The sequence below is a fragment of the Larimichthys crocea genome, unplaced genomic scaffold, assembly GCF_000972845.2.
Source record: "Larimichthys crocea isolate SSNF unplaced genomic scaffold, L_crocea_2.0 scaffold630, whole genome shotgun sequence".
NCBI lineage: Eukaryota > Metazoa > Chordata > Actinopteri > Sciaenidae > Larimichthys > Larimichthys crocea.
In genome coordinates, this window is record NW_020858293.1 from 103,665 (window position 1) to 130,048 (window position 26,384).

General features: G+C 43.7%; 2 protein-coding genes across 2 annotated transcripts; one reads left to right on the forward strand and one right to left on the reverse strand.

The window, feature by feature from the left end:
- The first annotated feature begins 727 nt into the window (after nucleotides 1-727).
- nppal (natriuretic peptide A-like) lies at nucleotides 728-25,705 on the forward strand. Its single transcript, XM_010755934.3, has 4 exons — nucleotides 728-785; nucleotides 23,971-24,189; nucleotides 24,454-24,764; nucleotides 25,506-25,705. The coding sequence occupies exons 2-3, from the start codon at nucleotides 24,106-24,108 to the stop codon at nucleotides 24,760-24,762; spliced, it is 393 nt and encodes a 130-aa protein (XP_010754236.1). The 5' UTR covers nucleotides 728-785; nucleotides 23,971-24,105; the 3' UTR covers nucleotides 24,763-24,764; nucleotides 25,506-25,705.
- Nucleotides 20,447-22,969, reverse strand: LOC113745309 (uncharacterized). The gene is made up of 2 exons (XM_027276837.1): nucleotides 22,467-22,969; nucleotides 20,447-21,767 (listed from the first exon to the last, which is right to left on the reverse strand). Exons 1-2 carry the CDS (start codon nucleotides 22,543-22,545, stop codon nucleotides 20,629-20,631), a joined length of 1,218 nt encoding a protein of 405 aa, XP_027132638.1. The 5' UTR covers nucleotides 22,546-22,969; the 3' UTR covers nucleotides 20,447-20,628.
- Nucleotides 25,706-26,384: the final 679 nt, after the last annotated feature.

The window sequence follows — 26,384 nt, forward strand, 5'->3', positions numbered from 1 at the left end:
TCATTTGTCCTCATAACATTTACAGCTAAACTGTTGTTTTCTTTTTTGTATTTCAGTTTAGCTCAATGACTCCAGCTCAAACATAACACATATGAAACTAATTAAAAGTCACAAAGGAAAATGTGAAATGAATAAAGGGCATCTTATTCCCTGTACATTGGACTAGAGGCACAGCTAATGAGAATTAAGGCCCCTGACACACCTATCAAACCCATCACTTAACAGAAGCCCAGAGTTAATTAGAGGCTGTAATAAAGACTCTAACTGACAGTGCCCTATGACTCATCTTAATAACTTGAGAGTGGATACCTACTACATTGATCTATATACACTTACATAGTTTGACCCAGTGAAATGGAGGTTGGCAGCAATACATGCATTTTATTATGCTATATATTGCACTATTCTTTTAGAAAATACATGAATAAAATGTCAGCACTTAATCCAATGACCAGAAACAATGAGCAATAGGGACTGAAAAGAGTACTTCCTCTGTTTATTTAGGTGATCAGGTTAAAAATAGCATGAACTAATACTAAATATATGCGACACCATCCTTAGCAAGTGAAAATAGCCTTATCTGTGTAAAGGTGGCTTTAGAGGGGTCACATTTACAACATGTGTATGCTAATCTTTTCACAGCCAGCGGGAAGGGAAAGAGATGATGTAATGGTGTGGGAGTCTGGGATCAGTCTAGGACAGGAATAGATGGCAGAGCTGATTGATGCAGTGAAGGTTAAAATGGTGTTCTGCTGCAGCTTCAGCCATGAGCAAGGTGGACTGGAGTAAGTATAAGTATAATTCTCTGAACTGTGTGGTTTACTGTCTAAAATAACTGTTGGAAGGTTACAGGTTAGAGCATGGTTTGATTTGCCATGATTTTAAAGGACACTTTTATGGTTAAAAGGGGCAGTGTTTATTATTTAAATGGTAAATGGACTGTACTAACATAGCACTTCTAGCCTTCTGACCCTGATCACTCAATGTGCTTTTACACAGTTTACATATTTCATTCACCCATTCACTAACATTGATACACTGACAGTTGTCATGCAAGGTGGAAATTGCTCATCGGTTTTAGACCTGCTCTACTTCCTGAGCACCACATCTGCACTATTTAGGGATTAGTGAAAGAGTAAATAGGGTATTGAATTTTTTAGACCCCAATTTCATCTGGTGGAAATGTGATCTGTACCAGTATATCTGTATGAGGGAATAACTCAATCATTCATTACATTTATGCAATCTTTTATAACCTGTAGGGTGGTTGTGGTTCTGAAATATGTTCATGAGCCTATTAGTGACCTATTAGTGTCACTAGGGGCTCAAAATCTGAGCAGCATGTTTTAAAGACAAGCTAGAAGAGACAGGCTGCAGCAGCTCATGCAAAATGGAGGCAGATGTTGTTTTTAACATCTAGACGTATCCTAATTTCTGAGTAATTTAAAGTGATAAAGTTAAAGTTTTTTGCAACATGTGTCTTTACTGAATTTGTTAGTTAGGCATTCTTTACTATTGTAACTAAAAGTTCCGATTAGTCAGATTACAGGAGCAAAACATCAAAACACTGCATTGCATTTCTCAGGTATGACACCACATGGCAGCCCTGAGAGCTTATTGCAATGCAAGTGAAAGATGGCAATTGACGTAACACAAGCAAATGAAAAAAACGAGAAAACACAACCACAACACAGAAACATGCTGCAAATACAGAAAACACAACAAATACAGAAATGCTGCAAGTACAAAGGAGTTTAATTTACTTCATGGACATTCAAGCTATTTTCAAAATGTTTTAACAATCTGTTTTCTGTACTTGGTTGTTTTCTGACTGATTAAATAAATAGTTTTATACATAACCCAAATCCTTCCAGTGCTGGTCCCGCCAGGTCTTGCACGCCTCTGGGACCTGGAGGAACCGTGAGGTGAACACAAAGGTGTGTATGCAGCACAAGCCATATGTCAGCGTCCTCTCATTTCTACATTGACCCTTTCAAATGATACCTCAGTTTGAGCTCTCACAAGCATGCACATTCTTCTGATCTGCTCTTTCTATAACTAATACATCATCTAGTTACAGGAAAATTAGCAGGCCTACACCCTTGATAGGTGAAATTCAGAAATAACCACAAGCTTGTAATGTTTAAAAAATGTCATCTCTTTCTGACAAGTTAGGAAAAATACAGTAGATTTGTGCAAGTTTTGACTGCTATTTTTGGCAAGGCTGTCACTGATTACCTATAAGTGGAAATGAGTAAGCTGTGGACTGGAAGAAAGTCAGAAAGATAGTCAAAAAGAAAAGAAAAATAAAGACCCATCAACAGACTATTTTAACAGTTGAAATCACACAAACATTTAAATAATTAAAATAAATATAAAAACATTTAAAACACATGAAAAATATTGGTGAATAAAATAGAGTAAACAATGAACATTATCCACTGCACTCCAAGGGGCACCTAATGAAATAGTTAAATTCTTCATTTCAACAACAAGCTAATGAGTTACACATATTACATTATATGCGGGTAGAAGTCAAATTTTCAATGAAACTCTTAATGTTTAATTGAAAACTAGAATGACATTCTGCTCGAGGAGAGGCTTGAAGGCAGACAACTAAGGATTCTTCCGGCACTATGTTGGTGATAAACTAATCTGCTAAAGAGAGGAAGTGCTGCAACACTGTTGACAGGATGGCATCCATGACTGACTAACTGTATCTCTGTCCCATCATTTATCAGGTGTCACATTCCCTGCTTACACCACACAGTACCAGACACTGGGTTCAAATAGTGTCAGTAAATGTGTCATAAACTATGATAGAGTTACTGCTATCCTTGATGCTGCCTTTTAGGTGTGTCATAGGGTGTCTCAGATGATGCTGTTGGTGGGCGTGTCTTGTGTTTTTCACAGATGTACCCATACAAAACTTTAACTGAGTTGTCATCATTGACTGATGTAACTGATGTAATCTGGCAACTGGCCAGAGGCTAAACTGTAAAGTGGAATGGGGAGCTGGTCCAGAGAGCGACCAGGAAACAGTTAAAGGGCAGAGCATATTTGGAAGGCAACCAGTAGTCAATAGTGATCCCTAGGCTGGTGGCGAAGGTCGAACCCCTCAAGAGGCTGGAGGCAATGCCAGAACCCCTCAAGAGGCTGGCGACAAAGGCAGAACCCCTCTTGAGGATCAAGGTCAGGATTGTGGGTGTGTAGGCAGGATAATAAAATGTGTTCAAGTGATTCAGTGTCCTGACTCATATTTGCATATTGAGTCCATAATCCTTCAGCCTAACAGAATGAGCTGGTGAACATGGACTCAGCAAACAAAACCACTGAATCCTGCCCACTTCACAAAGCTAAGCTAACACGAACAACATCTCTGAGCTTTGTCAGACAGCAACCTGAGCATAGTAAAACAATTACCCGAATTAACTATCCAAGTGTCTCAACTCGCATAGCTGCTCTTAAATCTTAAATCTCATCTGCACCTGCAGCAGCCTGACCTGAACATCCATCATTTTTCAACTCAAACACTTTGGATACTGAACCATTCGACTGCGGTTTAAAAATCTGTGTAAATCTGTGATAGTGAGTGCTTCTCCTTTGCCGAGATAATCCATCCCACCTCACAGGTGTGGCATATCAAGATGCTGATTAGACAGCATGAATATTGCACAGGTGTGCCTTAGGCTGGCCACAATAAAAGGCCACTCTGAAATGTTCAGTTTTATCACACAGCACAATGCCACAGATGTCGCAAGTTTTGAGGGAGCGTGTAATTGGCATGCTGAGAGCAGGAATGTCCACCAGAGCTGTTGCCTGTGAATTGAATGTTCAATTCTCTACCATATGCTGTCTCCAAAGGCGTTTCAGAGAATTTGGCAGTACATCCAACCGGCCTCACAACTGCAGACCACGTGTAACCACACCACTGTTCAGGGCAGACAGCGTATGTGGCATCATGTGGGTGAGCAGTTTTCTGATGTCAATGTTATAGATCGAGTGTCTCATGGTGGTGGTGGGGTTATGGTATGGGCAGGCCTATGTTATGGACGACGAACACAGGTGCATTTTATTGATGGCATTGTGAATGCACAGAGATACCATGACGAGATTCTGAGGCCCATTGTTGTGCCATTTATCCACGACCATCACCTCATGTTGCAGCATGATAATGCACGGCCCCATGTTGCAAGGATCTGTACACAATTCCTGGAAGCTGAACATCCCAGTTCTTGCATGGCCAGCATACTCACCGGACATGTCACCCACTGAGCATGTTTGGAATGTTCTCGATCAGCGTATATGACGGCGTGTTCCAGTTCCTGCCAATATCCAGCAACTTTGCACAGCCATTGAAGAGGAGTGGACCAACATTCCACAGGCCACAATCAACAACTTGATCTGAACCTGAACTCTATGCGAAGTAGATATGTTGCAGTGCGTGAGGTAAATGGTGGTCACACCAGATACTGACTGGTTTTCCGACCCCCCCAGACTCCACCAAAAAAACAAAACTGCACATTTCAGAGTGGCCTTTTATTGTGGCCAGCCTAAGGCACACCTGTGCAATAATCATGCTGTCTAATCAGCATCTTGATATGCCACACCTGTGAGGTGGAATGGATTATCTTGGCAAAGGAGAAGTGCTCACTATCACAGATTTGTGAACAATATTTGAGAGATTTTGTGTATATAGAAAATGTTTTAGATCTTTAAGTTCATCTCATGAAAAATGTGAGCAAAAACAAAAGTGTTGCGTTTATATTTTTGTGTAATTCCTTAGGAATTCCTGAGGAATTCATTCCTTAGGCAGTCCACTACGACTTGGGGCATTTAGCTTCCTCCTAAGAAGCATAGTTTCAGGAAGCTTAGGAGGAAGTATGCCACTTAGTCAAGCACACCCAACACAGGAGGAGTGGCAATGCCACATCAGGTCTGATGAGTGTGTTTATTGTAAGAAATCTGGACATTTTTGAGACAGTATTTGGTTTTGCCATTTGGTGTAATCAGTGCTTCGGCTATTCTGCTAGTTTTGGTCACTGACATTCTGAGAGACTTCCTCAACTGTTTTTTGTGTTTGTCTATCTGGACAACATTCTAAAGGATCCTTCTGAGCATGTTATTCATGTTTGCCAGAGGTCCAGAGCACCCCAGAGGTTACTTGAAACAAACTTTTGTTTGTTAAACCTCGAAAAATGTGAGTTTTGTGCCTCTACTGTGAGTGTCCTAGGATGCATCAGGTGCAGATGGACCTGGAGAAATGAAGGCAGTAGCTGAGTGGCCACAACTTGAGACCAAGAAACAACAACAAAGGTTTCTGTGTTTCTTCAACTTTTATCAATGATTCATCAAGGACTTTAGTCAGGTAGCAGCACCCATTACCAAACTTCCATCTCCCCCTCTCTCTCCTTTCATTGGACACACGAGGCAGAGGAAGCCTTCCAGAAGTTAATATCTGCGCCCATCCTCATCCAGCCAGAGCCCTTGTACCATATTATCATGGAGCTAGTTTGGATAGTTTTGGTTTGGCTGAAGGAATTCTGAACAGCCATTTGTGGTCTGGATCGACCACAAAAACATAGCATACATTCAGTCTGGAGATTGAACTCTTGCCTCGCCCGATGGACTATATTCTTTTCCTGTTTTAAAATCAGACTCACTCAGCTGCTACTACTACTACTCACTCCACCTTTTTTCCCTGTTAAAAGGGTTTTTTGTGGGCAAGACTTTCTTCACTCGAACCGAGGGTCTAAGGACAGAGGATGTCACTCCCTGTACAGATTGTAAAGCCCTCTGAGGCAAATGAAATTTGTGACTTTGGGCTATACAAATAAAATTTGATTTGATGTACCCAACTTCTCCACTTCCCAAGGTAACACCACCATCCTTACCATTATTAATCGGTTTTCTAAGGCTAGACACTTCATCGCTCTCCCTAAACTGCCAGTTCCAAAACCTCTGAGCCTATCATGGAGTTAACACCATTCCCTGGATCAAGATCTCACAATTCCCTAACCAACTGGGGTACCCCCCTTTGAAGCTTCTTTGGGGTATCAGCCTCTCTTTTTTCCTGCTCACGAGAGCGAGCTGACAGTCACCTCCATCCAACATCATGTGTGCTGTTGTTAGTAAACCTGGAGAGTTACTCATGCTGCCCTACTCAAAACCATCTACAGTATAACAAGCGCTCTGAAGACCGTGACCATACTCTGGCCCTGAGTCCTATTAAATGTCTCCCCACTTCCTGGGCCTATTTGTTGTTGAAAAAATCATAAGCCCTCCTCTAGTGAAACACCCCTCATTCCATTTCTCCAGCTCAAGCCTGTTGTCTCCAGTCCTTTGTGCCCTCCTGCCAGCCCCACTCCACCCAGTCGGCTTACTGACAGCCATAGCTTATGCGATACAGGCAGGACAAGGACGAGGTTTCCAGTAACTTATAGATCTGGCGGGACAGAATACAGTAGTACAGAAGTACTGTATTTAACTGCCAAATTGTTGTGTTCTGTGTGCGTCACAGCAGAGAATATTGTTACTAAAATACTGTTCTATTTTGACAGAGACGACAAGCAGTCTGCATCAAGCTGCACAGAGCTGCTCAAGAAATACTCTGTAGGGTTTGAAGTCGCATGGAGAATGGACCAAAACAGTGTTCGCAGCCACAACATGACAGAGACACAGAGACATGCCCGGTGGTTTTTTTTTTTGCGTGTTAGCTTCACCTTCATTATGAACATTGATGTGATGACATCATGAAACATGAAACATGAACCTGGACCAAAGTACTCTCCCACTTATTGACAGACATTGCAATGTCATATATTAACCATGCCTACTCTCACATTATCCTTGTCTATATTGTGGCTCAGAGGCAGAGCGGGTCGTCCACTAATCAGATGATCGGCAGTTCGATCCCTGGTTCCTCCGGTCCACATGTCGAAGTGTCCTTGGGCAAGATACTACTGAATGCGTATGAATGTTTATCTCCTCAAACTGATCAGCAGTCAGCACCTTGCATGGTAGCCAATGCCATCAGTGTATGAATGTGTATGGGGTGAATGAGATATGTAGTGTAAAGTGCTTTGAGTGGTTGGAAGACTAGAAAGGCGCTATATAAGTACAGTCCATTTACCATTTTTAAGTACTTCTGGGTGTCTACAGTGTGGTATTGATACTTCCTTTCTCGTTCACTGCTCATTTGACCTAAAAACAAGGAAAATGTAGACAGACTACTTTCTGATGCCATTTCTAGTTATATAGCACATCCGACATCTGTCCCAGTGTTGGTATGTTAGTTTCTTCATACATTCATTTTACAGTGACAGAACCAACCAATTGAATTAACAGAACTTTTTCCAATGAAATCATGACTACTGCCCTGCAGCATGAGACAATTTCATATGATAGCTCTCCAGTTGAGAAGCTGGTGAAATGTCAATTAGTCGCCCACCTCCACAGTGTGCACAGCTTCACAGGTCCAGGGCTAATCGCTTATCATTTACCCCTGGTACCGTCTGGATGGTGGCTAATTGTCTCCACCTCCTCTGAGTCCCATCTCTGGACTCCAGGTGTGCATATCAACAGGATGTTTGTGAGGTAGGAGACACAAATGACAGCAAAGGTCAGTTTAAATAGCTTATGTTTACACTAAGTAGCAAAGCATATGACAGATATGTCATTTCACTGTTGTCGTGGAAATTCGATAAAGACTGAGAACACGATCAGTATTAAATGAGAACTTTATTCTTGGCCAAGGAGAGACAACAGTACGACTACAAGAGTCGCAAAGTCCTCTCTGCTGATAATACATTCAACTGCTCCTTTTGTAGACATTTCTCCCCCTCCCTCTCCTCTGAGGTAATAAAAGAGAAACTCTAAATGCAAAGGGGGGGTTACCCTCGTAAATATCTGCTTTACTCCCCTTCTGCACCGTGGCTGGTACCAACATCTCTGGGACAGAAAGAAATGTCTACACTCAAACATATATCAACCCATCAGTAGGCAGTCTCCTAGATAGGACAAAGTTCATACAAAGTTAAACATAAAATATAATTGTAAAACAAAGTAAGCATAAAATAGTAAGACAGAGGTTAAAAGGTTATTTTTTCCACTACACTTCCCCCCTTTTGATTACACATTAATCAAAAAAAAAATACAAAATCATTTTACATCAAACATGACAATTCACAAGGATTTAAGACATGTCATCATACAGATTGCCTGTTAGAAAAAGACGTTTACTATTTTTGTGAAGGATAGACCCTGCGGTGTCGATTACAAAAGTATATATAAAGAAAAACAAAAAGGGGAAGAAATCACATGTTTACATCTCATCCTCAGACGAAGCTGAGGAACCATAATCACTAACAGGGAAAGGATCTTGCTTTGACAAAAGTTCAGCCTGTGACAAGAGTGCATACTGACCAGTCACTGTCTCGCCTATCCAACGATGCATCAAGGCTTTCATACAGGTCAGAGTGCATGTACAAAAGAATAATATTAATCCTAGGGTGATAAGTACAGGTAACAAAAGTTGGAAAACCATTGCGCCCGAGGGTCCGAATCTAGAGCTCAACCATGGATTAAAGGAGGTTCCTGCCGAAGCAGAGGGCCCAAACTCATCTCGAATCTTCTCAAGTGCATGAATAACAGATGTTATATTGTCATTATTATCAGGAATTAAAGTCACACATGCATCACCAGTCAAATTAAGGGTTACACACAAACCACCGGTACGTGCAGTAAGATAATCTAGGGCCATCCCATGTTTCAGCAAAGTCATACGATGAGATTGTTGAGTGGTTGTAAGAAGTCTAAAGCCATTTATAGTCTGATTAGCAAACAAAGACATGGAAAAAGTGACATCCAGGTGGTCTGCCAAAAATGTCACACCATACCAGGAAAAAAATCAAAAATGCAATCACAAAAGAAAACCACAGAATGCATCTCATCCCACAACCCAAATATCGTCTTTGATCAGCCATGATGATCATCCCTCGAAGGTCAATCAAGTTGACTCGTGTTTTTGTGCTCTCCGGAAGTATATTGTGTACAGTGTAATCACCGGTGCAGTAGAAGCGGCGCTAGGTTCTCACTTGCTTACTATGATGAATCAACGCAGCCTCGCTTTACGTGTGTGCATGCGAGTGTACTGCAGGCTTGGTGGGGTTACGACTCCGTGGGGTTGGGCACCCTCTTGCAGTGGTGGGCGTGGATCCAAGTTGCTCTCTTTGCGACCTTCACTGCTGTGTGTGTTGTGAGTAACACTTGGAACGGCCCTTGCCACCTCTCAGACCTCCAGTGCTTCCTTCGCAGGTTTTTTATCACCACCCAATCGCCAGGCTGGATCGAGTGTAGGGGACCTGTGGCCTGCTGAGGGAGGGCTGCTTTAACCTGTTGAGAAACTTGAGACAACATACCAGAGAGCAATACTCAATCATGTTAAGTATGTAAGACAAAACAATGGGGAGTGCATCCGTCCATGACAAACCTGTTTCTTCACAACATTTAGCAAGTTTTGCTTTGAGCGTACCATTCTCTCTCTCCACTGCTCCCCCACTCTGTGGATGATGTACACAATGTTTTTTCATGTCAATGCCTAAGAACTGTCCCACTGCCTCCACTGCAGCGTTTCAGAGTGTGTGCCGTTAGCACTACTGATTCTTGATGGAATTCCCCTTTGTGGAATGATTTCTGTTAACAGAGCCTTGGTGACTGCATGGCTGTTAGCAAAGCTTCCACCCACTTAGACCACATATCTACCATCACTAGACAATACTTCTTCCCTTTGTCTGGAGTTAGTTCTATGAAATCCATCATTAAGTGATCAAATGGTTTGTCTGGTGTTGGGTGTGCTGCTGCAGGGACCAGAATACCTCTTCCTGCATTGTAGGTTGCACAAATAACACAAGATTGACAATATTTCTGTGCATATGCTGCAAAGCCCTTTGTAAACCAGTGTTGTGTTATTACCTGTAACATTCCCCCTTTTGACACATGGTCTAACCCGTGTGTCAATTTAGCAAAATGAGGAAAAAGTGTTTAGGGAAACAGGGCAGTCCATCCGGACCGAACCAAACCTTATCTTTGTATTGGGCTCCACATGCTCTCCACTGGGTTACTTCAGGAGGAGAGGCAAATGACTGAAATGCATAGAGAGAGTCGGGGAGTGTTTCTGAGAAAAAAACAGAACGCCTCAGCTGGGGGAGGAGGGAGTGATAAATCAGCAGCGCGCTTGGCTGCAGCATTAGCTCGCGCATTGCCTTTAGATACAGAGTCTGTGTCACCTGTGTGGGCTTGACACTTGCAAACTGCAATCTGTTTTGGCAAAAGAATAGCATCCAATAAAGCTAAGACTTTGTCATGATGTAAGATAGGCTTTCCATCAGATTTAAGAAAATTTCTGTGTTTCCATAGTGCGCCAAAATCATGCACCACACCAAAGGCGTAGCGAGAATCTGTATAGATAGTCACTGAGCGACCTTTTGCTAGTGTGCAAGCCGCAGTGAGAGCTATCAATTCAGCGGCCTGTGCCGAATAATTAGAGGGCAAAGAGCCCGATTGCACTATGGAGTGATCATCACATACAGCAAAGCCCACTTTGTTTAACCCAGACTGAGTATCTCGAAAGGCAGAACCATCAACATAAAAGATCAGGGTTAGTAAGAGGAGTCTCTTGCAAATCAGGTCTGGGTGTGCAAACCTGTTGAAGAATAGAAACACAATCATGAGCTTCACCATCATCTGGAGAAAGTAAAAGAGTGGCAGGGGTAAGAACAGTGCATCTTTTCACAGTAATGTTAGGCATATCCAACAAAACAGTGTTGTATCTTAACCAACGTGCTGTTGAAAGATGAGATGTTTTTGTTCCAACAGGATCATAGAGACTGCATGGGGAACAAGAAGAGTTAGATCAGAATATCCAACAATTTCCCTAGAAGCTAAAACAGCTTTCTCTGCAGCCACTACTGCCCTGAGGCAACGAGGCAGTCCAGTAGCCACTGGGTCTAACTTAGAAGAGAAATAGGCCACTGGTCTCAGCCGCCCTCCATGTTCCTGCAAAAGAACTGATGTCATACAACCATTCTTTTCATCCACAGTCTGAGTAAAAGGCCTGAGTGGGTCTGGGAGGCCTAATGTGGGAGTTGACTGCAATAAAAGCTTCAGATCAGTGAATGCCTGTGTTGCATCATGAGTCCAGGTCAAACGGTCAAACAGATTGTAGACCTCTACCATAAATTAGGGCTCCCAACGGGGCCTCTAACTCAGCATAGTTAGGGATAAACTGTCGACAATAAGAGCACATTCCCAAAAAAGACATTAGTTGTTTTTTTGTCAGAGGTTTGGGCAATTTTTGAATAGCTTCTACACGTTTGGGTGAGAGGGATTTGCCCTCTACTGTGATCACATGACCCAAAAAAAACAACTTCCTGCTGTACAAATTAAAGTTTAGACAAACTGGCCTTATGCCCATGATCAGCCAAATGCCGTAACAGAGTCACTGTATCAGCCTCACACTGCTCTTTAGTGGGGCTACAAATCATCAAATCATCAACATACTGCAACAATGCTGTCCTGGGGGTCAGGACTAAAGGCTCTACGCTGTCCTTAAGAGCTGCATTGTAAATAGTTGGACTCTCACAATAACCTTGACACAAACGAGTGAACGTGTATGGTTTGCCATTAAAGGTAAAAGCAAACCAAAATTGACTATCGGGGTGCACTGGCACACTGAAAAAGGCATTTGAGAGATCAACTACTGAGAAAAACTTAGCATCTGCAGGTGTAACAGGTCCCAGGCAGGGTACCTGTAAAACAGGAGAAGAAATGAGACAGACACGCGCTTGCTCCTTTCCAGTACAGCTTCGCTCAGCGTAATGAGGAAGTTGACAACGGTCCGTTCATAAGAGTCCAAAAGGAGAAGCAAGGCGCAACACTGCCTCCTACTGGTAATACTAATAGCTCTCTTTGCTGTTGATTTTACCAAGAGGTAATCATTGACCAGTTTGGCACATATAATCAGATATTTCTTCCAGAGAAAATAATATTTTCAAAATAAAACAAACAAAATTATATAAAATGTGACCTTACATTTCATGGACGTCACACGCTCCCTGACAAAATAAAAATGGCTCCAGACATTTACATACTCCTAAACCTCAAATCTTTCAACATTCAACAATATACAACATTTCTTGTACAGTACCCAAAGGTAAGTTCAAAATGAGTCTGTTTAGTGGTGTACGTGCACGACTCTTAATAAACAAGTAATGGTGCAGTGAACTGTGTAGCTGATGTGTGTGGCAAGATTTGGTATAGTGTGTGGTATGGCAGTGCCTGAACAGGTGTGTGATGGGTCATGGGATATGGTGGCACTCCCCAGGTTGGTATTGCTGGCAATCCATAGGCCCCCACTGTGTTGCAAATGGTTCGGGGTTGGTATGAGGGTCGGCCTAGTGTTTGGTATGTGAGCATCTGGGTGGGCTTTCTCTCACGACTGGACCTCCGAGTTTGAGGATGGGTAGCTTGATCATCATTGAGCTGTTCGCTTCCTGTCTGAGGGGTTACCAGCCTTGTGGCTTCCTGCCCAGGTTCTGCTGGCTCAATAGGTAAGTACTCCTCCTCTACTCCTTCCTCCTCATATGTCCTCTGTCCCGTTTCTCTGCTCTCCATGTCATGCAAACTCTCCCCTCTTTCACTGACATGTACACTTCGTCTTGTTTCTCTTTCAGATACAAGTGCTCGAGTTTGGTCAGATTTCTCAGTGGTTGTTACATGATTGTAATGTTGATTAGAGTGTCCCTGAGGCTCACATACAGGCTGTACTTGTGTGTTCTCGAGTCCTCTCCTCACAGGTAGTCTCAGCCAGTATCGGGGCTCCTCGTCATCAGAAGAATCACTGCTTGGGCTCCATTCACTCTGTCTCTTTGTATTTGGCTGTCTGACCCTTGCTCTCTGTTGAAGTGGTGCTGTTGGTGGAGCAGGTAAGTGTCTTGGTGAGTGCCCCCTCTGTTCTGCTGGCTGAGGTGAGTCTACTGGTAGATCATTGACTAAGTGAAACAGGTTGCGGTGTAGTGTGCGTACTCTACTTCCACCGGTTTCTGGCATCACTTTATAGACCGGCCCATCAGCAACTCTCTCCTTTACAACATGGACTGTGTCCTCCCAGTATGCTCTTAGCTTACCTGGCCCACCTCTCTCACTCAAGTTACGCACCAAGACACGGTCACCTGGCTCAAGAACAACACCCTTCATGTGGCGGTCATAGTATCTCTTCCCCCTAGAACTTGATTGCTGACTATTCTCAGAGGCGAGTCTATAAGCTTCCTTCATTCCAGAGGCCCACTTCTCTGCATAGCCTCTTGGGGAGGTAGTCTCTTCATCCGTACCCAGGCCAAATATCATGTCCACAGGCAGACGTGGGTGACGGCCATACATCAAATAGAAAGGTGAGAACCCAGTCGCCTCATGTCTGGTACAGTTATAAGCATGGATGACTTTTGACAGATGTTCTCTCCACCTTTCCTTTTCCTTCTCCTTCAGGGTCCTGAGCATTTGAAGCAAAGTGCGGTTAAATCTCTCCGCCGGGTTACCCTGAGGATGGTAGGGGGTGGTCCTTGAGTGACCCACACCACTCAGCTGCTGCAAGGTTTTAAACAGTTCGTTTTCAAATTCTCTTCCTTGGTCATGATGTAATTTCCATGGATAGCCGAACCGTGGGATAAAATCATCAAAGATTTTCTCTGCAGCTGTTTTTCCAGACTTATTTCTGGTTGCATAGGCTTGGGCGAACCTAGTGAAATGGTCTACAACCACCAGGATGTACTCGAAGCCTCCTCTACTAGGCTCCAGGTGAAGGTAGTCAATTGAGACAAGCTCTAGGGGTGAGCTGGTGGTAATGCTTCCCATGGGTGCTCTGATGTGTGAGACAGGTTTCTTCTGCTTGATGCACGGGCACTTTCTGGTCACATAAGCCTCAACATCCTGTTTCATGTATGGCCAGTAAAACTGATCTCTAGCTAGGCCCAAGACCCTCTCGGTCCCCATATGACCCATGTCATCATGGAGGTGTTTCAGGACCAAAGCTCGGTACTGGTTGGGCAGGACAAGTTGACTCCTTTGACTGGTTTCCCGGTATAGCAGACCATCTTTGAGATGGAGTTTTCCCCACTCATGCAGAAGTTTCCTGGTCAGACCATTAACTCCCCCTCTCACATCACTGGTCAGAGTGTTGTTAGTCTCTTTCAGTTTGATGACTTGACTGATGACGGGATCAGCCCGCTGAGATTTCATGAGCTCATCGTGGCTTATGGTTGGAACCAGCTCTGGTGACTGTGTAGTTGAACTGTGCTGTGACAAGTTGAGGACAGCTACATAGGCGACATCTTGTTGCTTGGCAACTCTGCTACCTTCCCAGGTTGCCAGAATGATGTCTCTGGGCAGCTCCTGTGTGCATGAGTCCACATAACTGTCGATGTCTAAGGGCAACCTAAACAGAGTGTCAGCATCAATGTTTACTTTTCCTGGTCGGTATTTCACCTCAAACCGGAAATCAGCAAGCTCACCCACCCATCGGTGGCCAACAGCATTTAACTTAGCCGTGCTCATCACATAGGTTAACGGATTGTTATCCGTGTAGACAGTGAAGTGGGGTGCAAAGAACAAATAGTCTCGAAATTTCTCACTGATGGCCCACTTCAAAGCCAGAAATTCGAGCTTGCCTGAGTGAAGGTGGTAGCCTGGATGGCTTCCAGGTCCTTGGGGTCAACCCTGACTCCATCGGCTGAGACCAGCCTCCCTACATAACGAACCTCTCTTTTTAGGAGCTCGCACTTGGTTGGCCTGAGTTTCACACTGTGGCATTGGAGAGCCCTCAGGACGCGTCTCAGAACCTCAACATGTTCTTCAAAGGTCTTAGCATAACAGAGGACGTCGTCCAAGTAGGGGATACAGCACTCATCCCGCAAGGAGTTGAGCATCTCCTCCATACTCTTCTGAAATGCTGCTGGTGCATTTGAAAGCCCAAAGGGGATACGCACCCACTCATACAAGCCCCATGGAGTGATGAACGCCGTCAGGTGCCGTGACCCCTCAGCGATGAACCCTTGATGATAGGCTTTTCCCTGATCCAAAATTGAGAACCAGCTGTACCCACCAAGCGTATCAATCAGGTCTTGAATATGGGGCAGAGGGTGTCTGTCTGGGACTGTCTTTTGGTTCAGAAGCCTGTAGTCAATGCACAGCCTCAAGCTCCCGTCCTTCTTACGGACGCAAACTACTGGGGCGGAGTATGGGGACTTTGATTTCACTATCCACTTCTTTGCCAATAAGTCCTGAATATACTCCTTGACTTCCTGGTAGAGGGGCTTGGGGACTGCTGCATAGGATCGCTGCACTGGGATGTCATCCTTCAGTGTTATGCTCATTTGGAGGCTTGGAACACATCCGATATCGTGATCATCCCGAGCAAATGCATTTGATTCCTCATAGAGCATTGTTTTCACCAGTTCTTGTTGCTCCTGATTTAAATAGCTTAGATCAACAGGGGGTTGCCACAGCTGGGGCAGCTGTTCTGTTTCATTTTTGCAGTCAGGAACAGGTGAGTCGACTTCATTGACCTCAATGCTACCTGCTTGATCTGTTTCCACTATCTTGTCGATGGGCTGGATACTGCCTAAGACTGTGAAGTGGTCCAGCGTGATGTTGTGCTGGGTATGGTTACCCACTGGGATTTCCACATAAGGCCGCCCGGTGTGGTGAACCTCAACCAGGCCATCACCGAGGTCTAGTTGTTTCAGTTTAATGTCCAGATGGCTGACCTCGAACAGTGCCACAGATGGGGTGAAATCAGCTGGCACCTTACATTTGATGCAGGCAACCTGGCCAGGATGGATAACTACTTCATGCTGACCAACTCTCACCAGTGGATGGCCATGAGTGGGCTCCTGGGTCTGGATAAAGTTTACAATTGCCTCGGCTTTGTCGCTTTCAACCTGCATGGCATCTTCCAGCAGTCGCGCAATAACACTGACAACACCCATCCCACCCTCTTGCCCCAGGATGAGCTCTTTAATCACGTCGAAGCCCACTATTGGCCTCGCCAGACTCACCTGACTGACCAGGAATGGTACTCTGATGGCGAGGTTTGGATCGTCATTGCCCGGTAGGTTAAAGGTGAGTTCAACCCACCCATCATATGGTATCGGCTCTCCATTGGCTGCAATGAGATCAAGTTCTCTGTCTCCCAAGAGCTCACCAAGAGGACGCACTTCTTGTTGGGGTAGGTATTTTTGTTTCCATGAGCGGTCTATTATACTGACCTGAGCACCAGAGTCTTGAAGGGCAGTCACAGTATACCCATTCAGGTTACATTTCAGTAAGCATTTCTCTCCAATTAGTTTAGCTACTCGCTGTGATGTTGGTTTACTATCAACTGGTGGCTGAGTGACGGCTGGTTTGCTGTTGTTTGGGTGGGACTTAGCACTATTGTCGGTCACAGCTTGTCCCCCTGCCATGACCGGGGTGCGTTTCCCGATGGTTTAGATCTTTTTAAGCATCCTACAGCACGGTGTCCCTCTTCACCGCAAACAAAGCAGTGATTGCAGTCAGTCCGACTGCTGGCGATGCAGTTAGGGCAGCCGTGTGGTTTCCCTTTTCTTAGCCGTCTGCTCTGTACATTAGGGCACTGGCAGGCACACTGGGGCTGGTGATCAAGTGTTGGCTGCTTCACTGTTACTGGAGCATTTGACTGCAGGGAGCTTACAGCTTGAGCCAGGACCTGCACTTGAGTGCTCAGTTGATGAAGCAGCTCATCTTTAGTGTTGGTATCAGGGTTACTCTTCTCTTTGCTCACCTCACCAGTGTTACTCTCACTGCTCTGTACGTGAGCTGTTCTCGGGCGGGTGCTGCGCCCTAAGCGTCTTTTCCTCTCACTCTCCTCATTTGTTGTCTTGGTAACTTGTCTTAAAAGCATCTCATCAGTGACTGTAGGGTCTGAGAGGAAGGGTCTCAGCTCACGCCGAACGTCGTCATGTTTCTCATTCAAGCCCTGGTAGACTGTGCGAAGGAATACGTTTTGTGCTGTTCGTGCCTCATACTTAATATCTGAATCTGTTTCTCTGGAAGTGAACATCACCCTTTGTTTGAGCCCCATCATTCTGTAGAGGAACTGCTGCGGTGTTTCATGCTCATGCTGTTTGGCGTTCATCAGTTCCTGAAACAGTTCAGTGCTGCTTTTCTCTCCTAAATGTGATTGGAGGAAGCTCTTCAACTCGGCTATTGTCATCTCGTCCTTGCTGGAGAGCATATCCTTGAAGTTGCCAGGCTTTATGATACGGAACACTGCCCTGGTTATCTTGCCCTCAGTGTGCTTTTCTTTCAGTCCTTGGTCAATCTGTTTACTGATATTACTGTAACTTATATCAGATGTATTATCACCGATTTGCCCACCATGGATTTTGAATTCTTTCCTCTGCAGGAGGGGAAGGTCTTTGAGAGCAATCATACTTTCAGAGGTGTTAATGGAATGCTGGTCACTGTTTGAGCAAAACGAAAGCATGGCCTGTGGGTTGCGGGACTGGTTGCAGCCATTGTCAGTGAGTTGAACGCCTGTCATATGAGGAGTGGGCGGGGTATTACCCTGTCTATGCTCTTGGTAGTGCATAAAACTAGAGATCAACTTATCCTGTTGGGATTCAGGGGAACTAGCTTGAGAGACTACGTCTATTGTTGTAGCTTCAGGGTGTGTACCTGTGGTATGAGTGCTAATGTGAGCAACAGTAGATGGTGGAGGTGGCAAAACATTAGCATCAGACACAACATCTGTCCCACCCCCTGGAGTGAATTCACCCTGTTCATGGTTATGCATCATGTCAATCATATCTTTTATAAAGAGTAACTGCGAAATGCCCTCGTCCTCTAACTCTAGCAAACTTGAACTGTTCATGTATGCACATACATAGTCAATACAGCCTTCTTCGTCGTGTTTGTTCAACTTAGCTGAGTCTTGGCCAGGTGTCCATGGAATGGTAGTTGCAACCTGGAACAGGTCATCCGCAGAAAGACGAAACAGTCTCTTCTTCACAGTCCAAACCAGCTTCTTCCTCTCGTCATCCGCCATTGTGAACACACGTCAGATGCCCTCGGCCCTTGGATTCCCTCGCTCTAACAGCAGTCAGACGCCTCGGATCCTTGCAGCCCCCGGATCTGATGATGGGTCCCACACTGGTCGACGAGTTCAGAGATCACTGGATCAACGACGTCCCTCCACCACAGGTGTCGCCGATCCCGGACGAGCCCCCACAAATCTGTAACAGGTCCCAGGCAGGGTACCTGTAAAACAGGAGAAGAAATGAGACAGACACGCGCTTGCTCCTTTCCAGTACAGCTTCGCTTAGCGTAATTTATTTTCCAGTTTTCAAAATATCTCTTTTTTTAAATCTCTTTTCTGTATTTTGTTTATCCATATTCAAACGTCCTTAATCAGTACAAAACAAACTCAAAATACAGACAGGCGGGTTATTACATCATCCTCGTTTCCAAATAAACACGTTTTTTTCCCAATACTTTATAAGGAATAATTCAGTGGATTAACTGCTACTGTCGAGTTCAGAACTACTGACAATAATGAAATATAAAGCATAGGCCTTCACAGGTTCCCTTATTCAATTTCACATATAGTGCAAATAAAAAAAAAAAAAAAATGTCTGAGCTGAAGGCTTGAAAAGTTGAAACACTTAATTACTGCCAATATTAACAAATGTATCTCCCATAGCCTAACTGTAACATTCAACTTATTTCCGTATATAACAAAATACTTTACCGAAAATAACAGCTTTTACTCGAACTGAAATGTGCTGGAGCCAGAAACAAGGTTTGGTCACAACATAAAAACAAATATACAGCGGCGCAATCTTAGGCCACACGCGACACACAGAAAACCACGTTTTTGCTACTTATTACAAAAAGTCACACAAACATTTTCAGTACCCTTAGCAAAAATCGACCTCACATCATTTTTAAACTTATAACACAACTGTGGGTAGCTAAACATGTTTTAAGTCATCACCAACCTGTAAAACAGGAGAAGAAATGAGACAGACACGCGCTTGCTCCTTTCCAGTACAGCTTCGCTCAGCGTAATGAGGAAGTTGACAACGGTCCGTTCATAAGAGTCCAAAAGGAGAAGCAAGGCGCAACACTGCCTCCTACTGGTAATACTAATAGCTCTCTTTGCTGTTGATTTTACCAAGAGGTAATCATTGACCAGTTTGGCACATATAATCAGATATTTCTTCCAGAGAAAATAATATTTTCAAAATAAAACAAACAAAATTACATAAAATGTGACCTTACATTTCATGGACGTCACACAGGCACTTGTGATAAAATAGTGTAGGGATTTGGAACATTGGGAGCACGTGGCTGTACTGCAGCATTCACAGCTTGTAGGCCTTGTACAAATCGCCATTCAACTGGTTGGCCTTCATCCCTAATCTTTTTGACAGGGAATAAAGGTGTGCGAACCGGAGAATCAGGACACGGAACAATTACGCCTGCTCGCAAAAGGTGATTGAACACTGGAGTAATGCCATCAATAGCCTCTTGTTTTAAAGGATATTGTTGTTTGCATGGGCAAAAGTCAGATTTTGCAGTTATCATTACTGGCTCACAACCCTGAATTAGTCCTACATCATATTTATGCTTTGCCCACAGAATATCAGGCACTTCTTTCAGAGCAGGTACATGCTTAACATTTTCTGCTGATAATAAGACATATTTCTTGTGTGAGAATGAGTCGTTCAGCGGCAACAACTGCACAGTGCGTGTGCCGTGGAAAGAAGACTGTAATGACTGTTTATATACCTGCAGCCGGGGAGAGTAAGTGACCAATGGGTCACTTGTACTTTGCCAGTCTTAAATATGTACACATCTTTCTACAAACAACCCCAAATCTTCCCATCTATCCTTCACGTGTTTGGAAAAAGACACGTGAGGAAAACAATTGTTTGCATCAAAAAGTCTTTTCTGATTCTCAGTCAAACAAACAGAAAGCGCTGCACGGTGGTCATCCCAGAAAAGGGAGACCGTAGTCAGTCGTTCTTGCGTCACTTGGAGCCATGTGTGTTCATAGTCAGAGTCCGGGCCAAGATTCACATGAGATGTACAATGTAATTCATTGATTGTTAGAAAATCTGTATCTGTAGGAGACACAAGCGTTCTTATTTTTTGTATCAGTTGATCAGTGGATGCAGAAGCCTCTAACTTCCACTGATATGCATACAACAATTGTCGGGGATCATAACAGCTATCAATGATTCATCGGGTCCTGTCAGGGAGGTGAGAGAACTCACCTTTAACCCGTCCGGAGTCGATATTAAACATATCCCCAATTTACACATGAGGTTCGCCCAGGGCGCAAATGTGGCCAGGACCGGCGCTGGTTTCAACCTGTGGTGTGTTTTTCTGTTCAAGATATCTTATAGCATTATGTACATGAGCATGAACATGCTGGTGTGTGTGCTCCTGGCTATTATCATTATGTAAACATGCATGTGGCTGTGTGTGTGTTTCACTTCCCTGTTCTGCAGAGCCTTCGAGTGATGTCCCTCACCCTTCGTCCTGTCCCTGTCAATCAGACGTGCCGTGTGCTCGTGCCTGTTCATCCAAAGCGTTCATGGGACAGTCTCTAGCCCAGTGTCCAATTTTGCCACACCTGTAACAGGTGTTGGGATCTTCAGAGCCTTGTCCGTGCTGACCTCCTCTACCACCTCCTTTTCCCCCGCGTCCACGGCTTCTGCCTCGTCCTCGCTGCCCCTGCATTGTTGCCAATGCAGAATACATAGTGAGGGCTGCCATATGCAGTTCTTTCTCAGTCTTTTCCTGCTTAGCTTTCTTCTTCTGTTGCTGAGTCAGTTGTGCATGGCGTGCATGTCGCTTGAGATCATTCAGTCGACATTCTTCTTTGCACCCCACATATGTGCGGATTACAATATCATGTAACTCAGGGAGCATACCTGTGAGGATGGAATTGCAGGGGTGGCTCTCCGATGCACCAGGCTGCTCCAGCCCATTATGTTCACTAAAGATGGCAGTCAATCTGGATACATAGTCATTGACCTGTTCTTCTGGTTTTCGTTTGCAGCTGGCTATTTTAGACATATCAACCTTGGGAGGAAAGGCTTTTCTCAGTGCGTCACCTAGCTCAAGGAGCGCATCTCGATATTCCATGTTTTTAGCATGAGCCCAATCTACGTGAACAATTTTCAACTCAGGCCTGGGAATACGTTGGGAGATTTTAAGCAGGTCTCCTGGCCCAAGTCTCTTTGCCAGAATCCTTCGTATTTCAACTCCTGTAGGTCGGAATTCTTGACAAAAATTCAGAAATTGTTCAATAAATTTCATTCCTGAGTTGCGTGGATCTGGCAGGTGTTCTGCCGCCTCTCTTACATCAGCTGCTGTCCGTGGCCGATACACGAGGATAGGACCATCCGGTCCAGCCACCTCGACCATGGGAAAGGTCGAAGCAGTCAGTGTGTCAGTCTTAGAAGCTTGTAGTCTGGTCTGCATGGTGTATGTTGAGGACTTGAATCCTGGTGGTACAGAAGGTGGCGGTGATGCAGGCAGCACGACATCTCCATATTCTTCCTTCTCTTCTTCTTTCACATGTTGATCTGGCTCAGCATATCCTCCCATTGCTCCGGACACAACAGGTGTTCGTTGAAAGGGACAGGACTCCAGGTCAGGGTTCACCTTCAGGGCCTGCAGTTCTGTAACAGAATACACAGAAGTGGGTGCAGTAAGAGGTGAAAGAACATATGGTGGTGGACCTTGTGTTTTCTTCATTTTCTGTTTTTCACTATTCTTTCTCTCTGGCAATACCTTCTGACACTGCAATCTCTCTCGTCTGTCAGCTTCTGCTTTCCAGTTACTCAAACACTTCCTATGTTTTTCTATTTCTGACTCCTTATAGTCTAATTTTCTTTCTAACTGTCTTATCTCTTTCATGCTCAGGGATCCCCCTTTAGGGAACCCAAATTCATTTGTCCATGCATTAAGACAATCAATACATTCAGAACCATATTTTGAGGTCATAATGGTGACGATGGGGCCTCCTGGAGGAGTCAGCGACTTAGACTTTCCTATTCCCATTTTCCAATAATGGGTGAGAGCTCTCTTTTATTCTCACAGGCGTCCCCGGAGAAGGGTGATTCGTTTTTAAGTCTCAATCACTCCAAAAAGACTTGTACCCAAAGTACAGAGATTGGACTCTTGCCAATCCCAGGTTGGCCTCTAACCAACCCGATCCATCCAAGGTTGGCCTCTAACCAACCCGTCTAGTCGCCACTCGTCAAGTTTTACCCCTTCACCACACTGTGCCTCTTTTCTCCATTTTTTTTTTCTTCTATTTTTTTTTTTTTCAGTCTTCTTCTTTTTTTTTTGTTCTCAAGAAACTGAAAGTGTCTCACCAAATTTCTTTTTCTTTTTCTTTTGAGTTCGTTGAATCCCAACGCCGGTGATCACGGACAAAATGATCAGTCCTCCCATCTCTTAATTGTTGATCGAGGTTGGAGGCCGGATTTCTTTTCTAATCCGGGGAAGCCACTCCACTGGTCACTGTCCGGACGACCGGTCGGGGGATCCTGTTCGTGACGCCAAGTTTGTCGTGGAAATTCGATAAAGACTGAGAACACGATCAGTATTAAATGAGAACTTGGCCAAGGAGAGACAACAGTACAACTACAAGAGTCGCAAAGTCCTCTCTGCTGATAATACATTCAACTGCTCCTTTTGTAGACATTTCTCCCCCTCCCTCTCCTCTGAGGTAATAAAAGAGAAACTCTAAATGCAAAGGGGGGGTTACCCTCGTAAATATCTGCTTTACTCCCCTTCTGCACCGTGGCTGGTACCAACATCTCTGGGACAGAAAGAAATGTCTACACTCAAACATATATCAACCCATCAGGAGGCAGTCTCCTAGATAGGACAAAGTTCATACAAAGTTAAACATAAAATATAATTGTAAAACAAAGTAAGCATAAAATAGTAAGACAGAGGTTAAAAGAATTTTTCCACTACACTGTGCACTACACAGCGCCGGTCCTGCGCCGGTCCCCCTCCCGAGGCGAACATTTTCTCGTGCGCCCTCACGGCCGTCCGTGCGCCCCTGGATGCGCCGTGCGCCCCCATCATTCTGTCCGCCGCCCCCCTCTGCCTTGTCAACACCACGCTCCCGGGGCGCCCGCTCCGCTAACTTAATGCGCGGTATCGAAAATTACCGAGGTTTTTTTTCCGTTTTTCACCACCACGGAGACCGCCCACATTGCCCATAGCTAAGACCGGCCCTGGCACTACAGATATACTGTAGGTAAGACCTGCTCAGCCTAAATAATGGATAACCTTTCCCCCCAAAATGTAAATAATTAGAATTTTACAAAATTGTACAATTTTCAACTTCAAATACAGTTTGCAGTACTACATCTTGTAGTTTAACCAATTATTGTTTCACAAATTACAATGTGGAACAATCAGTAGCTTACTCCAGTTTTATAATTTTTCAGTTTTTTTATTTTAATTTCTGTTATCCTGCCATTGCCCAGTACACACCAAATGTCCAGTGTGCACTTAATGTAGCATAATTGTAAAGTTGGAGTGGTGGATCCAACCAAAATGCAGTCAATCTGCCATTACAGATCAACAATGAACATTTCACACAATCCTTGTTTTCACTAAACATAATCTTGGTTTTGAAAAAGAGACAATCATTCTCGTTAACCACACACTGTTTACTGTAACTCTGCTCCAAACAACAACAACAAAAAATAAATGAAAAGAAAAAAAAAACACAGTGAGCCTTCAGTCTTCAGTCTTCAGTCTGAGAGAGTTGGAACCTGAGAACACTTCCCTCAATTTCAAGTTAGCCTGTACTCCCACGTGTAGGAGTCATTAGTCACACCTCGTTAATTTTCCCAGGCCTTGTGACGGAATCGGGTCGTGTATAAAGGCGGCACCTGGCCACCGCTGGATAGCTGGACGAGCGCGAGACAGACAGAGGAGCGAGGAAAAGTGAGCCGCCGCGCGCCCTACAGACCTGGGAACAAGAAGAAAATGATCAGAAACATCTTCGTCTGCGCAGTATCTCTGCTTCTACTACTTAACTTAGTGGGAGGCAAACCCATTTCTGACCTACAGGTAAGTTCACTCCATCTCTGAACTGCTGTCGCTGATGGAGAAGACCATTCATCAGAGATTCAAGTGGTGGTGATGTCATAAACAGCCAATACAACGACGAATTAGAGTGTTGTCTAATAATAAGCTCAGTGTATTTTTTCACGTGTAGAGTTGTGTGTGAGGACAGCACTTTATGAGGAGTCAGGAGTGATTTAACTGCAAGCATAGCGCATTTGGCAGAAAATATGAATTCCACTTCCACATCTGTATTTATTTTTCTTAAAGAGTTTGAAACAACTTTTAGAAGAGGAGAGTAACACCACGCCATATTTCTCATCGGAGGAAATGGAGGTGGAGGGGAAAGATAAAAAGACAGACAAGTCGGTGTTCGGGGCTCCAGAGCAGCACACCTGGGACTCCACCGACCACAGCAACTCGGCGCTGGCGGCAAAAGAAAACGTCCTTGCGAGTCTCTTCAAAGACCTCATGAGGACCTCGAAGCGCTCCTGGAGTCGGTACAAGAAGGGCGGGCTGAGGAGCTGCTTCGGTGTCCGGTTAGAGAGGATCGGCTCCTTCAGCGGGTTGGGATGCTGAAGGTAGGAAGCACAGTATGTTCCTGTTCATTTGAGAACATCTTTATTTTTTAATATCACGGAACAGATACGGGCAGTTTAACTGAAGGTGCAGATGACTATGTATGAGACACTCATATATGAGATCATGAATGGATTACAGTTTATTTGTACACTGAGATGTATAATATAGGAAATGTGTTACAGTATTCAATCAATTATTTATATAGCTCATAACAGTGGTTAACAAGTTATCTCATGACACTTTCCATACAGAGCAGGTCTAGACCGTATACTCTTTATAATATTATTTACAGTTCCACCATGAGCAGGCACTTTGTGGTGCTGGCAAGTGAGAGAGAGAGAGGCGATGACATGCACCCATCATTTTATTTTGTTATTATTTTTCATAAAAAAAATGTTTTCAAATAGAATACGAATAAGGCCCACGACCACAGATGCACAACAGCAGCAATAATAATAATTATAATAATAGTAATAATAATAATAATAATGATGATGAAATTATAATAACAATATTGCATTGATATTTTTATACAGAAAAAATTAACTTAATCCTTCTCCACTGAGAGCTATACTAATCTCAGGTATCAATGGACATCTTCACTGGAGCACCTGGTGGTTCAGTGGCTCTTTGCTCAAGGGCACCTGGGCAGCATCTGCAGTTATAACCAATTCAGATATAACAATGTAACAAGATGCTTTTTAATGCGATGTAATAATGTGTTTGTGTTCTGTCAACAGGTGAGGATGACTGAGTTTTCTCATCTACACATCAGTGTGACATGATCGTCCACAAAGCTTTGACTGACACTTTAAAGGGTGGTTACTTAAGTCTCCCCTATCTATGGTTCTCATGAAGAACTGTGATTTCCTTTTTCATATATGAGCTGTTATCATAATAGATTATTGTAAATGTATTATTTATTATTTTCCTGTTGGATAGAGTTGCCTTGTAATAGATTATATTGCAGTAAAGTAATTATTTTGCATAACAGCTGAGTCTGATTTGTTTCTGTTGGGCCACAACTGAAAGCAGCTTACTCATTTTCAGAGGAACTGTTGTCCAGTATATGCATGTTAAATAAACCACTGTAGTAGAAGGGTGACCAGTTCAATTAAAATGTATTTTATTAGTAGCACATTTTATATTCATGTCTCTGTCAGGAATAGACAGAATGGTTAGAAAATCAACACGCTTCACTTCTTGCAGGAAATATTCATTAAATTAAGTTAGAGTTAAATATGAACTCTTCATATTTTAGCTCCATTTTTTTTTATCACTGTCATGTTTTAGCTTCAATTAAAGAAAACAAACAAGTAACATGACTGAAGATAAGATGAGATAAGACACACACACACAAAGAAAGAAACTTAAATAAGAAACAATGGACATAAAAGAGATGGAGAAAAGAAGATTGTTCAATTAAAAATTAATATGACTATTTCTTTGTGGTACTAAGTATGGTTAGACTTAGCTTCAGTCCTTCATAAAGTAAAGTCAGATAAAGTGCGAGTACATTTGCAATCACAGATACTCTCATGTCCTATAATATGAAATCTCTACCTAAGATGGCTTCTCTAAAACGATCTTTAATCAGGTAAATTTAATTTAGTTGGGAG

Bases quoted from the DNA above. Each gene is read 5' to 3' on its own strand.
- nppal (XM_010755934.3), top strand. From the start codon at position 24,106: ATGATCAGAAACATCTTCGTCTGCGCAGTATCTCTGCTTCTACTACTT. The intron at 24,190-24,453 runs GTAAGTTCACTC...TTTTTCTTAAAG, and splicing joins AACCCATTTCTGACCTACAG to AGTTTGAAACAACTTTTAGA.
- LOC113745309 (XM_027276837.1), bottom strand. From the start codon at position 22,545: ATGGGAGGACTGATCATTTTGTCCGTGATCACCGGCGTTGGGATTCAA. The intron at 21,768-22,466 runs GTGAGACACTTT...ATTCTGTTACAG, and splicing joins GAAAAAGAAAAAGAAATTTG to AACTGCAGGCCCTGAAGGTG.